At 46.6% G+C, this 12,421-nt stretch overlaps 1 protein-coding gene across 3 annotated transcripts in view; it reads right to left on the bottom strand.

Annotated features, from left to right (window-relative positions):
• The window catches only part of Pex14 (peroxisomal biogenesis factor 14), a 139,652-nt gene that overhangs the window by 110,334 nt on the left and 16,897 nt on the right, over window positions 1-12,421 (bottom strand). For 2 of the 3 annotated variants that reach the window (XM_060379068.1, XM_021636211.2), the window contains exon 2: window positions 6,674-6,721. The exons of the other annotated variant lie outside the window; for it this stretch is intronic. In XM_060379068.1, the coding sequence (XP_060235051.1) occupies window positions 6,674-6,721 (48 nt within the window). The remainder of the gene's footprint in view (window positions 1-6,673; window positions 6,722-12,421) is intronic. 3 annotated transcript variants of the gene reach the window in all.

The following is a 12,421-nucleotide window of genomic DNA, read 5'->3' as shown; positions in this document are numbered from 1 at the left end:
AGAGATTAGAACCGCCCAGAAATGGAATGAGGCTTTTTTTTTTTTTCCAGTTCATCCATTCCAGCCTTCAGAGATAACCAGTTTTCCTCCCAGATCTGTCAGGAAGAGAGGGGAGCACAGGCCCCTTCTCAACCAGGAGTAGGTCTACGTGAATACTGCTGGTAAAAAATGGGAATGACTTTCTCACTAGAAAAGGGGCGTGGGAAAGGAGGAAAGCCAACATGTCTTCCTAGCCTGGCTCCAGTCACAGGAAACAGCCTCACCACCAAGAGGCACCGTAAGACCCAGCTACATGTGGTTTTGTTCCCGAAGCTTCTCAGCAGGCAAATAAAGCCAGTAACAGTTCAGCTGGTCAGAAGGCTGAGGCAGAAGGATCACAGCGTCAGCTTAGGCAATATAATTCTGTCTTTTACAAAAATAAATTGATGGATTTTGCACTATCTGTCCTGACAGAGGTCCTGAACAAGAAAATGGCAGAAGTGACAAACCAGTAATACTTAAAACTACTTTGCTATATTTATGATCTTCCTGGAGAAAAAAAAAAATATCAATTTCCTAAAATTACCACATTTCTAATTTTGTTACTCATATGTGTAAAACACTTCTGTGAATCTATCAAAAACAAGTTTACTGAGCCAGGTGTCAAGGTATATACTTATAATTCCAGCACTTCGGAACTGAGGTAGGAGAAGTGCCATGAGTTCAAGGCCCAACCTGGGCCACATAATGAGTTTCAGACCAACTGAGAGACTGTTGAGTGAAATCACCCTAATGCCTCCATCCCCGCTGAATTTTCCCACAGATACTTTGAATTTTATGCTCTCTCTACATTTGTTGTGCTATTACATACACACATGTACAAACTTGCATACATGAGTATACACAAAGAAATGTATTGAGCATGTGAATGTCATCCTTCAAAAATGTTCTGATGGGGAAAAAATGAGGACCATCTATCTACAAGGCTCCTGCCAACTAAAAAGCAAGTTATTCTAACCACAAAAGTTACAAAAGACACCACCCTGGGGAAGACTGTCAGGAGTTCACCTAGAAATTTTAAGAGACAGGCAGCTAGCCATAACCATTCTTAAAGAGAAGCTCATAGTGCTGGCTGGCTTTCTGGATCGGTCAAGATGTTGATGGCCCTTTGATAGCCAGCCTCTGGTGAATTGAGAAGGAGCTAGAAAGGAAACCTGGTGGTTAAGAGCACCTGCTGTTCTTGCAGAAGACACGGATTCGGTTCCCACCACCCACATGGTAGATCACAACTGTCCGTAACTCCAGTCCCAGGGGTCTGGTGCCCTCTTCTGGCCTCCTCAGGCAGCTGGCACATACATGGTATACATATATATACACCAGGAAGGCAAAACATCCATATACTTTGAAGATCAGGGAGAAAAGCTGAGCTAAGCTGTGTAGCACATGCCCAATAGGCAGAGGCAGGCAAATCTGGTTTACAAAGTGAGTTCCAGGCCAGTCATGTGTGTGCGTGCGTGCGTGCGTGTGTGCGTGCGTTCGTGTGTGCAGGGAGACTCTCAGGAATCCTGGGTGTGAGCTTCCTCAAAAGAACTAAACTCAAAGACGCTGGGGGACCCTACAAGATGACAGGATTCCACCTTGATCTCAAGAGCAAAGGCCAAAAGCTACAAGGAGCACCACCAGATCCGCAGTGGTAAGAGCTCAGTATATTGAGATGGCTCAACAGGTAAAAGCCCTTCCTAACGGTCCTGACAACCTGTGTTCAATCCCCCCAACACGCATGAAAAAGAAAGAAGAAAGCCAATTCCCAGAAGTTGTCCTCCGACCTCTACACAAGTGTTGTGGCATGCTAGGACTACCACCAGCACTACACACACACACATGCACACACGCACACACACACACACACACACACACACACTGTAAATGTTAAGATCATAATAATGTAAGCTGGGCATGATGGTGAACACCTGCAGTTCCAACCCGAGGGAGGCAGAAGGGAGAGAATCACCAAAAGCTCAAGGCCAGCCTATTCTGTTTGGTTTGCTTTGGATTTTTTCCAAGACAGAGTTTCCCTGTGTAGCCTTGGCTGTCCTGGACTCACTTTGTAGACTAGGCTGGCCTCAAACTCACAGAGATCCACTTGTCTCTGCCTCCCTGAATGCTGGAATGAAAGGCGTGACCACCATGCCCAGCAAGGCCAACCTATTCTATATAGCATGTTTCAGCCAGGTATGGTATACAGTGAAAATGTCTCAAAAAGAGAAGACTTTCATCTAGAAAAGTTGTCAAGGGAGAAATTACCATCCTTTTTGGATTATTATGGAGGAAGGACGCAGGGAGCAAAGATTAAAAGGAAGAACAGCAGGGTGAGTAGCACACACCTATGATCAGCACTTAGGAGGCAAAGGCAGGCCACATGAGGAAGCCTGAGCCACAGAATCAAGACACTGTAGACACTGTAGCAAAACAAATAAGTAATCAAATAATAAATTAAAAAAAAAAAAAAAAACTTATACCTACAAACCAGAGGCAGCAAAGACAGCAGAAGACTCACCCATTACAGAGAATTTGGTGTCCAAGAACAAGAAGCTGAAATTCTAGTTGAACCAAACACACAGGGCCTGTGTAAAGTAGGTGAGTAACAGTGTTGCTGAATATTGAGAAACAGAGCGGAGACAAATGAACAGATATGCAAACTAAACCTTATTTATCACTTATTTCAAATAACCAGAAATCAGATGACTAAAGGGAATTCTCAGATTGCCTAAGCCCAGTTTCAGCACCCAAGCAAGACAAGAACCAAGCTGTCCCATGTACTCTTTCACTTTGTGTTGGGAACCGAACCAGGGCTTCACATACACTAGACAAGTGCTCTACCGCTGAGCTTTCCATGCACAGGCTTGTACCACAAAGTTCTAAGGTTGGCCTTGAACTCACATTCCTCCTGCTTTAGCTTCTTGAGTGCTGATATTACAAGTGTACACCATATGCCCAGCTGCCCTCCTTCTTAAAAACTTTTATTTGATGTCCTAGGGAAGTACAGGGAACCAGATGCAGGTCCTGTATGAGCTCCAGGATAGGCAAAGATGCATAGCCAGAGTCCTAGTTCTACAGGAGAACCACAAACTGTTTTCAACAGATCTGAGACAAGACAGAGCCCAACCCTCTGGAGGGCTGTCAAAACCCCTTCCCTTAGCACCAGGGAGGCAGCTCAGTAGGTAAAAGTGCTTTTCATGCAGGCCAGAGTATGATCTGAAGAACTCACAGTAGAAAAAGAAAACCAACTCTCACTGTCCTGGAACTCAGGTGGAGATCCACCTGCCTCTGCCTCTTCCTCCCCTGTGCTGGGATTAAAGGCGTGCACTACCATGCCTGGCTCTGAACTGTAGCTTTTAATAAGCCCTTTATGTTTTTAATAAGGAGAAAAAATTACTTCAAAATGATCACCTAGGGTTTGGTAAGACAGCTCACCAGGTAATAAATGGTATTTGTCACACAAGACTAACAACCCGAGTTTAATCCCCAGAGCCCACAGTAGGAGGAGAGCATCAACTCCGCAAAGCTGACCTCTATCTGTAGAGAGCACATGGAGTGCTGAGGCATGTGTGTGCCCACATTCTCTCTCTGTCTCATGTACGCACACACACACACACACACACACACACACACTAAAAAATCCACTTTTAAAATGATCATCTAGGTTTTTTTCTGGGTGGTGATTTGTTTTGTTTTTAGTTGGCTTTATTTTTGAGACAAGGTCTCTCTTAGCCCAGGCTGTAGCTAAGGAGGATCCTGACCTTCACTTCTCCCCAAGTACTGCACTTACAGGCAGACGCCACCCCTCCTGCTTCATGTAGTTCTGGCCATGGAACCTATGGCTTCATATTTGTCACGCAAACATTCTACCAGCTAAGCCACAACTCTGCCCTGCCTTGAGCATCTTGTGCTCAGTCAAGCCAGTGCAGAGCCCAGAGAGCAGCCACTAAGAATTTTGCACAAAATTCATGATCAAGCAGGGTACAAGGGTACACACCTTTTTTTCCCAAACTAGGGAGGCAGAGGCAGGTGGATCTCTGAATCCCAGGCCAGTCAGTCTACATAGTAGTCCCAGGACAGCCAGAGCTACATAGTAAGAACCCATCTCAAAATTAAAAGAAAAAGAAGAAGAAAAAAAAACTACAGTCAGTTAAAAGTAAGCATAACTTTACCATCATGTTCAAGACCTAGCTTCAGATAGCTCAGAAATTATCCCTAAGTTCCCAGCTATCAAACCCCTCCTTCTCTGAATGAGGAGCCCTCTTCAACTTACAGCCAGGCAATTCTGTACCAAATTATACACAACTTTGTGCTGCTTCCTAAAATTACAGTGTTCCCTTTTTGCTAATTGTTTCATGTATACAAATGCCTTTTCTTCCCCAAATAAAATACCCAAATTACTTAAAAACAAGGCTTGTTTGATTTTTGCAATTGTCTATCCTCCAGTGCAGCAGTTAAGCTCTCAGGAAGCAGCCAGCACACCGGGCCTCAACAGCCTCCCTCCCCGCTGAAGGAGCGGAGCACTGAGTGCTTCCAAACCACACCCTGTGCCGAGCTATATGCCTGAGCTGCTACCTACTGCTTCTCCAGCACCCTGGGATGGTCATCTAACCAGGAACCAGTCCACAACGGCCAAGAGCTCTCTTGCCACTCAACCTGTGTCCCTGGCCTGCCCCACAAGCTAGCCCTATGAGGGCTCCTCTGCCTGCCACCCTCCTGCCGCCACTCCCAAAAGAGAGGAGTTGTTCACACAAGAGCATATAGCTCGGCTGGTGCCCTCATTTAATCAGGCTGCTGCAAATGGCTGGCCAAAAGCAATAAGGGCATGACTGAGAGACTGTGGGAGTTTAATATAAAAAAATTAATAAAAAAGGAGGGGGAAGGATAAAGGGTCTACCTTTTAATAGGGCCCTAATTACCCAACTCACAGGATCAGCCCAAATGAGATGGGAGTTTATTTCGGGTTTTTTTTTAATTATTGTTTTTTTTATATATATATAAATTGCTGCTATGTGTTTTCTTTCCTCTGAGCAATTATGCAGTAAGTACGTAAAGAGGAGAAAAAATATTAATTAAATATAAGGTAATTGTAGAGTTGGCCTGGAGAGAATGAGTCTGAACTCTGGACAATCGCAGGCTACCAGGGTTTGAAGGCTGCTCAGGGGCTCCCAGAAAAGAAAGAAATAACATAACCAGCCAACATGCAGATGCACAATGCAGCGGAAGGAGCCACATTCAGAACCCTACAGCACAGGCCTGCAGGGCCCCCACAGCCATGAGACAGCCGGCAGAAGACACTCTGGGCTTCCAGAGAGCTTTGCCAGTCATGCTCCCAAAAGACAGCCTGGCCTCAGTTGAGGATGGAAAGCCAAATCAGGAAGTTTCAAAAGAGCCCGCAGCAGTAAGGGATAGAAAAGGACCACTGTGTTGAGTCTGGACCTCAGTGCAAATCACAACTTCAGTCTAAAAGGCACAGAGGCAGGCCACAGAGCACACACATAAGCCTGGCAGAGCAAAGTGTCCTAAAAAGAACCAGGAAGTAGCAAAAGCGTGAAAAGAGGTTCTGCAGAAGTGCTGGGATGTGAGCCATAACTGGTGACAAACGGTGACATGAATAACACCACCATTCCCCTGGAAAAGTCTTGGAAGTACTTGTATCCTCTGGGCCTATCTGCAGTTCATCCAGATCCATCTTACCCTTTGCCTAGAAAGCCTTAGAACATGCTAGAACCTGGCCCTGTTCATACCAGCCAAGGACTTCACATCATTCGCTCTAACTCGGCCAAGAGAAGAGTGAAGAAAGCAGGAGAGACTACTCGGGCTGCCGAAACAAAGCCTGGGCAGGGCACCCCTGTGCCCACGAGCTATCACCCCTCCAAGAAAGGAAAAGCTTGGCAACGTTAAACGGAGTGCTGGCGTGAACCTAAAACTGATCCAGTTTGCACAGAACCGGTCTTACTACCCAGCCCACAGGATTTACATCGAGTCCTGAGATGCCAAACAATGAAAACAGGGCAGGCGGGCAGGCACTCCGGCTCACCACCAAAGCAAAAACACTCTGCAGAGAGTGGATATGGTGCCGTCCGTCTTCTAATCCCAGCATGTATGAGGCTGTGGCAGGAGAGCTGTTGTGAGCGTGAAGCCAGCCTAGCTGTGTAGTGAGTTCAAGGATACACTGGGCTATGGCCTGTGACTCTCCTTGCTTAAACAAAGAAAAGGCTCCTCAGCCCTCAGCAGGCCTCTTTCCTATCAGAGTCGACGATTCTATGGGTGCTGCCTCTCACAGACGGAATCACATACCAGGAGACACCAGAACCCCTCCTCTCACCTGCTCCTTAAAGGTGCTTCACTGGGAAGCGAAGAGTGGCTATACACATTCCTGATAACCAGAAGCTGACAAGGAGGGACCTTGGTGTCACCCAATTCTACCATTAGCAGCAAGCAAGATGCTGCATGGCTGCCACAGTGAGTGCTCTCGATTCCAGAAAAGGACCAAAGAAGTCTTGCTAATACCTTCTGCTAAAATAGAAGTCAGAGGCCAGAGGTCAGGGCAAGGCATCTCCAGGTAACACCTACTAACACGTTGCTGGGCACCTTCACGTTCACACAGGGCTCCAACTGTTGGAAAAGAATCCTGTGTACCTTCCATACTTACCAGTGGCTCTCGGGGCACCACATTCTCACTTCCTGGAGAAGTGCTTGGCTGCAAAGAAAACCAGAAACAAAAATAAGATCACAGTGCCACCCAATGGACATCAGAAAAACAAGCAGCGCACCCAGGTCTCTGCTGTTCTCCACAGGCTCCAGTAAGAAGCAGGCACAAGGCTGAATTTGCATACTGTTTCTGGGTTCACTGTCATGGCTCCTCACAAACAGGGCTTGCTTTTGCTCAGGATGACCAAGGATCAGATGTAAACAGTAGGGATGGGGCCATCACAGACAAGACCTGAGAAAGGCCTAAGCAGATACCTACATTTCTTTGTCTCACCTTCCCAGATGAAGTCAACTACAGAGCAGAGCGAAAATGTAGAATCAAAAGCGGCCACAGGGGGGCAGCAGCTGCCCATACTCTTTGAGGCAGGGTTTTTCTGTGCTGCCTTGGCTGTCCTGGACTTGCTTTGTAGACCAGGCTGGCCTTGAACTCACAGAGATCCAGCAGCCTCCGCCTCCCTGAGTGCTGGGTAACGGTGTGTGACACCCTGCCAAGTACTGCTTTTTGTGGGTTGTTTTGCTTCTGTGACAGGGCCTCCAAGAAGCCCAAGCTGACCTCAAACTCACTATGTAACCAGATCTAGTCTTAAACTCCTGATCCTCCTGCCTCAACCTACTAGCTAAGAACCGCCCATCACAAAAGAACCCTACTCCACAGTTAAGTCTTTCATGTACATAATCTAGTGACAGGCTGAGAGATAAGCAGACCAACCTAAGAGCAAGCAAACAGCACTGTGACCAGACGGCCAGGCTCCCATCTGTTTCCGTCTGGGCCACAGCCTTTCTGTCACACCTTCAACCCAATATTAAGAGCATGGACACAGGGCTAAGGCAAGACACAAATCCCCAGAAGCATAAGACAAGCAGCCTGCCTGAGTGGGCTGTGTTTAGTTTACTGTTACTGGCATTAGAGTCAATTGTCAATTTTCTACAGATAAAATCCAGACAAGTGCAGCTAAATGTATGTGTCCCAGAAGCCGTCCTCCATTCCCCTCCCAGCCAGTTCAGATGGCTGTACCAGCCTCCTATGGAAAGGGCAGAAGCTGGAAGAGAAAAGAGTCTAGAGAAGGTTCCTAAAGACTGCCTTACCTCACAACTGCCTGCTACCACACAAAAGGCGCCCAACAGTGCCAAGGCTTCTCCCTTTCCAGCGTCCTAACCTAAGAGCTCTGCCATCCCGGGCAGCTTGAAACAACTGGAGGTTGGTCCTCATACCTGAGTGACTTTTCTCTCCTCCTGCCACCCTCCCAGGCTCCCAGCCATCGATAGCTCACACATTTAGATCTCTGGGCCAGATCCTGCCTCCCCTAAGACTTTCAAGTCTTAGCACAGACTCCCCTGCCTCATGCATGGATGCCCTCTTCCAGTGTGGCTGGAAAGCCTTCTTCAAGAGCTCTCTCTCCTTCTCCCCAAAGGTACCCATTATCTCCTCCTACCAATCTTCTCTTCTAAGTAGCCAAGGAGTCAACCCTCTACTTCTATTTATCTCTGCTGCCATCACTTTGGTCCAAGCTCCCAGAACCTGGACCACTGCAAATGCTTTCTAATCAGCTTACCTGGATTCAAACTGGCTCTCTTCCAATTCACTTTCCACAACACTAAAAGCAAATCATTTACAGAGGAAAACTCGATCACCTCCCTTGCTTACTCATCCACACCCATAAGCAACATTATCAATAACTTCTTACTGTTCTCAGAAGACAAGAAAAAGCTCCTTGGTGCAGTGTTGGAAGCCTCTCATCTATTCTAACCACATCTCAGGTCTCATGGTTTGCTGAACTCCCAAGCTCTGTGCACAACCAACACGCTGCCTTCTGTTTTCTTAGTCAAGAGGCTTTGCACAGGCTGTACTTCCCTCTCGTCCCAGACACTTTAGCATCCGTCAGAGCCAGCTAAGGCGCGCTGACCTTAGGGTGCACTCCTTCTAGGGCAAGCTTGATTAGGTCGGGTCTCTCTACTACACTCACGAGGTGCTGAATTTCTCTGCACCAAGAAAAGCAGCTGAGGGCTGGAGAGATGACTCAGCAGTTAAGAGCACTGGCTGTTCTTGAAGACCCAGGTTCGACCCCAGCACCCCATGGCAGCGCACAATCACCTGTACCTCAGTTCCAGGGGAGCCAATGCCCTCCTCTGGCCTCCGAGGGCACTATGGACATATGCAGTGCACAGACATCCATACACAAATAAATACAAATATTAAACATTTTTTTTTGAGACAGAGTTTCTCTGTGTAGCCCTGACTATCCTAGAACTAGCTCTGTAGACCAGGCTGGCCTTGAAGTCAGATATCCACCTGCCTTTGCATGGGATTAAAAGTGTGCACCACAACTCCTGACTTAAACTTTTTTTTTTTAAACAAAGAAGATGAATATGCTGGCAAAGTTTTTAATTTCAGCACTCAAGAGGCTAAAGTGGGAGCTTATAAATTAGAGGCCAACCTGGATTACAGCAGGAACCCTGTCTCAAAAAAAAGAAAAAAAAAAAAAAGAAGAAGAAGAAGGAGAAAGGGGTAGAAGAAAAGGATAAAAGAAGTCAAGAAAACAGGCAGGGAAGAAAAGGGACCGGTGAGAGGAGGGAACCAGGGGAAAGAGAGAGTACGGGAGAGAAGGGCAAAGAGACAACAGTGAAATTCACTGGTGAAAATTAGGCCCTGAGGTCAATCCTCAGCAAACAAATCAATTACTCTAACTCACTAAATCACAGTGGTTACCTACTCAAATTCATCTTCCTGAAGGCTTCCTTCACTAACAAATTATTTATTTTTATGTGCATTAGCGTTTTGCTTGCATGGATGTTTGTGTGAGGGTGTCAGATTCCCTGAAACTGTTACAGACAGTTTGCTGTCAGGTGGGTGCTGGGAATTGAACCTGGGTCCTTTGGAAGAGCACCAGTGCTCTTAACCGCTGAGCTATCTCCCCAGCCCCCGGAAGGCTTCATTCAGCGCAGCTGGCAGACACTAACGCTGCGTGCTAACAGCCATTTAGCTCTTTCTTCACTTCATTCTACACTAGGTGTACAGAATTATTGCTGATGAACAAACAAAAGCAAAAGAGGTCCCATGACTCACCCACAGCCTCAGCAAGCAGTGGGATCATCGGGATTTACACATGTCTAACTAAACTAAATAATCAAATTTTGCTTCAATCATATTTCATTAAGCAGCACCCTTAATTTAATGCTACCCCATGAGTAATAATGTAGCCTATCTGACCAGACAAAACAAATATCAGTGAGATGGTTCAGCGGGTAAGGGCACGCAACACCGAGCCTGAGCGCCTGAGTTCAGCCCCCAGAACCCACACGATGGGAGAACCAACACCCACAAGTTGTTCTCTAACCTCCACACGAACATGCCAGTGAGCGCAGACACATGCACACACCTAAACACAGACACATAAACGAATGTTTAAAATGAACACAAACGGCCTTAGCACTTAAGAAGTCTCATTTTTAACCCAAAATTTTCTTCTTGAGATACAACTAATCATCATGAATCATCAAGAAATCTCCCTTAAATCAGCTTAACGAAGGCCGAGATGTGGTGCCAGTCTAGCATCCACAAGGCCCTAAATTTAAAGCCCAGCAGCTGGGTGATCTCTTCAGCGGCTAACGTGGGCAGAGGGACACACTGCCGACAGTGCCAACTACATTTTTTGAAACACTTCAGCACTTTTCCTTTAGCAGGAGGTGCCAATGATTAAATCTAGAGTCTTGCCAACCAGGAGAGGTGAGAGAGAAAAAAAACAAAACTTTTTTTTTTCCCTTTCTGGAGACAGGGTCCCACTATGTAGCCCAGGCAGACCCCAAACTCATGACGATGCTCCTGCCTCTGTCAAGTACTGGGAGTACAGGTGTACACGCCGTGCCAATCTTAAAATTCTTTACTTAAACAATTTAAACAAAGGAACCACTTGGTGTATACAAGCCCAAAGGAAGCAAGCAACAACCAGGCTGTGCCTTTCTCTGGAACCAAATATGAACGTGACCCTTCACTTAATGCTGCGGCCCAGTACTTATCAGCTGTGGGGCAGCATCACTCCCAAGAGACATCGCGACACAGGTGGAGGCCTCTCTGACTCCAAATGCTCCACAGGCACTTAGAGACAAGCAGACTATGCTACAGCACAGGCAGTACAGACCATTCAGTCCCCACACCCTCCGGACCCTTGGGGAATCCTGACCACGCTCACCTCTTCACACGAGAGGGCAGCCTCCCCCTCCCATTACTCCAGGCACTGCTTGGAAGACGAACAAAGAGCGCTGAGCGCCGGCCCAGGCTGGATGAGCCCGGCCAGTCTGCTGCTCTGACTACTCAGTCTAGCCTTTACAAAACGCCCAGTATGGTTTTGAGTACCTACACCTTGATCCACCTCTCTGAGTGGTATCTAGTCTGAAAAAAGATCCTTACAAACTAAATTCCAACTTGACTCTGGAAATCTTCAAAAGATCATCTTTAAAGGAGAGAGAGAGAGGGAGAGAGAGATTGGAAGTCACCAACTGATGTCTACAGCAGAGGTCTAAGGAGGAGGAGGCGTGGGGCTGGAGAGACGGCTCAGCAGTTAAGAACACTGGCTGCTCTTCCAGGGGACCCAGGTTCTATTCCTACGTGGCAGCTCATAACTGTCTGTAGCTCCAGTTCCAGGAGATCTGGCACCTTCACAGACATAGATGCAGGCAAACACCAATGCACACAAAATAAACAATAAATACATTAAAAAGGGGGTTCTTCTTAAACCCACATTCAGGCCCCTTTGAGGTCAGAATGGGAAAAGAGCAAAAGATTAAGAGTGCTTTAAAAGACCACAAGTTGGGGGACAGTGAGGTGGCTTAGTACAGACACTTGCCACAAAGCCTGATGACCTAGGTAAAGGTACTTACTGATAAGCCTGGAAACCTGAGACCCACCACATGATGGAGGGAGAGAATAAACTCTAGCAAGTTGTACATACACAGAAAATAATTTTCTTTTTTAATTTAAAAATAGCTGGGTATGCCAAACAGTGATGGCACACGCCTTTAACCCTACACTCAGGAGGCAGATGCAAGCAGATCTCTGATTTCAAGGCCAGCTGATCTACAGAATGAGATACAGAACAGTCAGGGCTACACAGAGAAATCCTGTCTTGGGAAAAAAAAAAAAAAGCAAAAAAACAACAACAAAAATTGAACTAATTTTTTTTAAATGCTGGGTGTAATTCACACTTTTTTGTTTGTTTGGTTGGTTGGTTTTTGGTTTTTCGAGACTGGGTTTCTCTGTGTAGCCCTGACTGTTCTGTAACTCACTCTGTAGCCAGGCTGGCCTCAAAATCAGAGATCTGCTTGCATCTGCCTTCAAGATTGCTAGGATTACAGGCGTGGGCCACCAAGCCTGGCTTGTAATACACACTTTATCCCAGCACTCAAAAGACAAAGGTAGGCAGATTCTGTTGAGTTTGAGGATAGCCCGATCTACATAGCCAGTTCTAGACTAGCCAGAGCTACACAATAAGACCCTGCCTCAAAATTAATTCATTAACTAATAAATGATTTAAAAGTTAGCGGGGGGGGGGGGGGGCTGGAGAGATGGCTCAGTAGTTAAGAGCACTGTCTGCTCTTCCAAATAGACCTGGGTTCAATTCCTAGCACCCACATGGCAGCTCACAACTGTCTGTAACTCCAGTTCCAAGGAATCTAACACCTTCACACTGATGCA

Source organism: Meriones unguiculatus, chromosome 3 (genome assembly GCF_030254825.1).
Source record: "Meriones unguiculatus strain TT.TT164.6M chromosome 3, Bangor_MerUng_6.1, whole genome shotgun sequence".
NCBI lineage: Eukaryota > Metazoa > Chordata > Mammalia > Rodentia > Muridae > Meriones > Meriones unguiculatus.
Note: the sequence above shows the minus strand (reverse complement) of the source record. Positions and strands in the feature narration are given on the sequence as shown.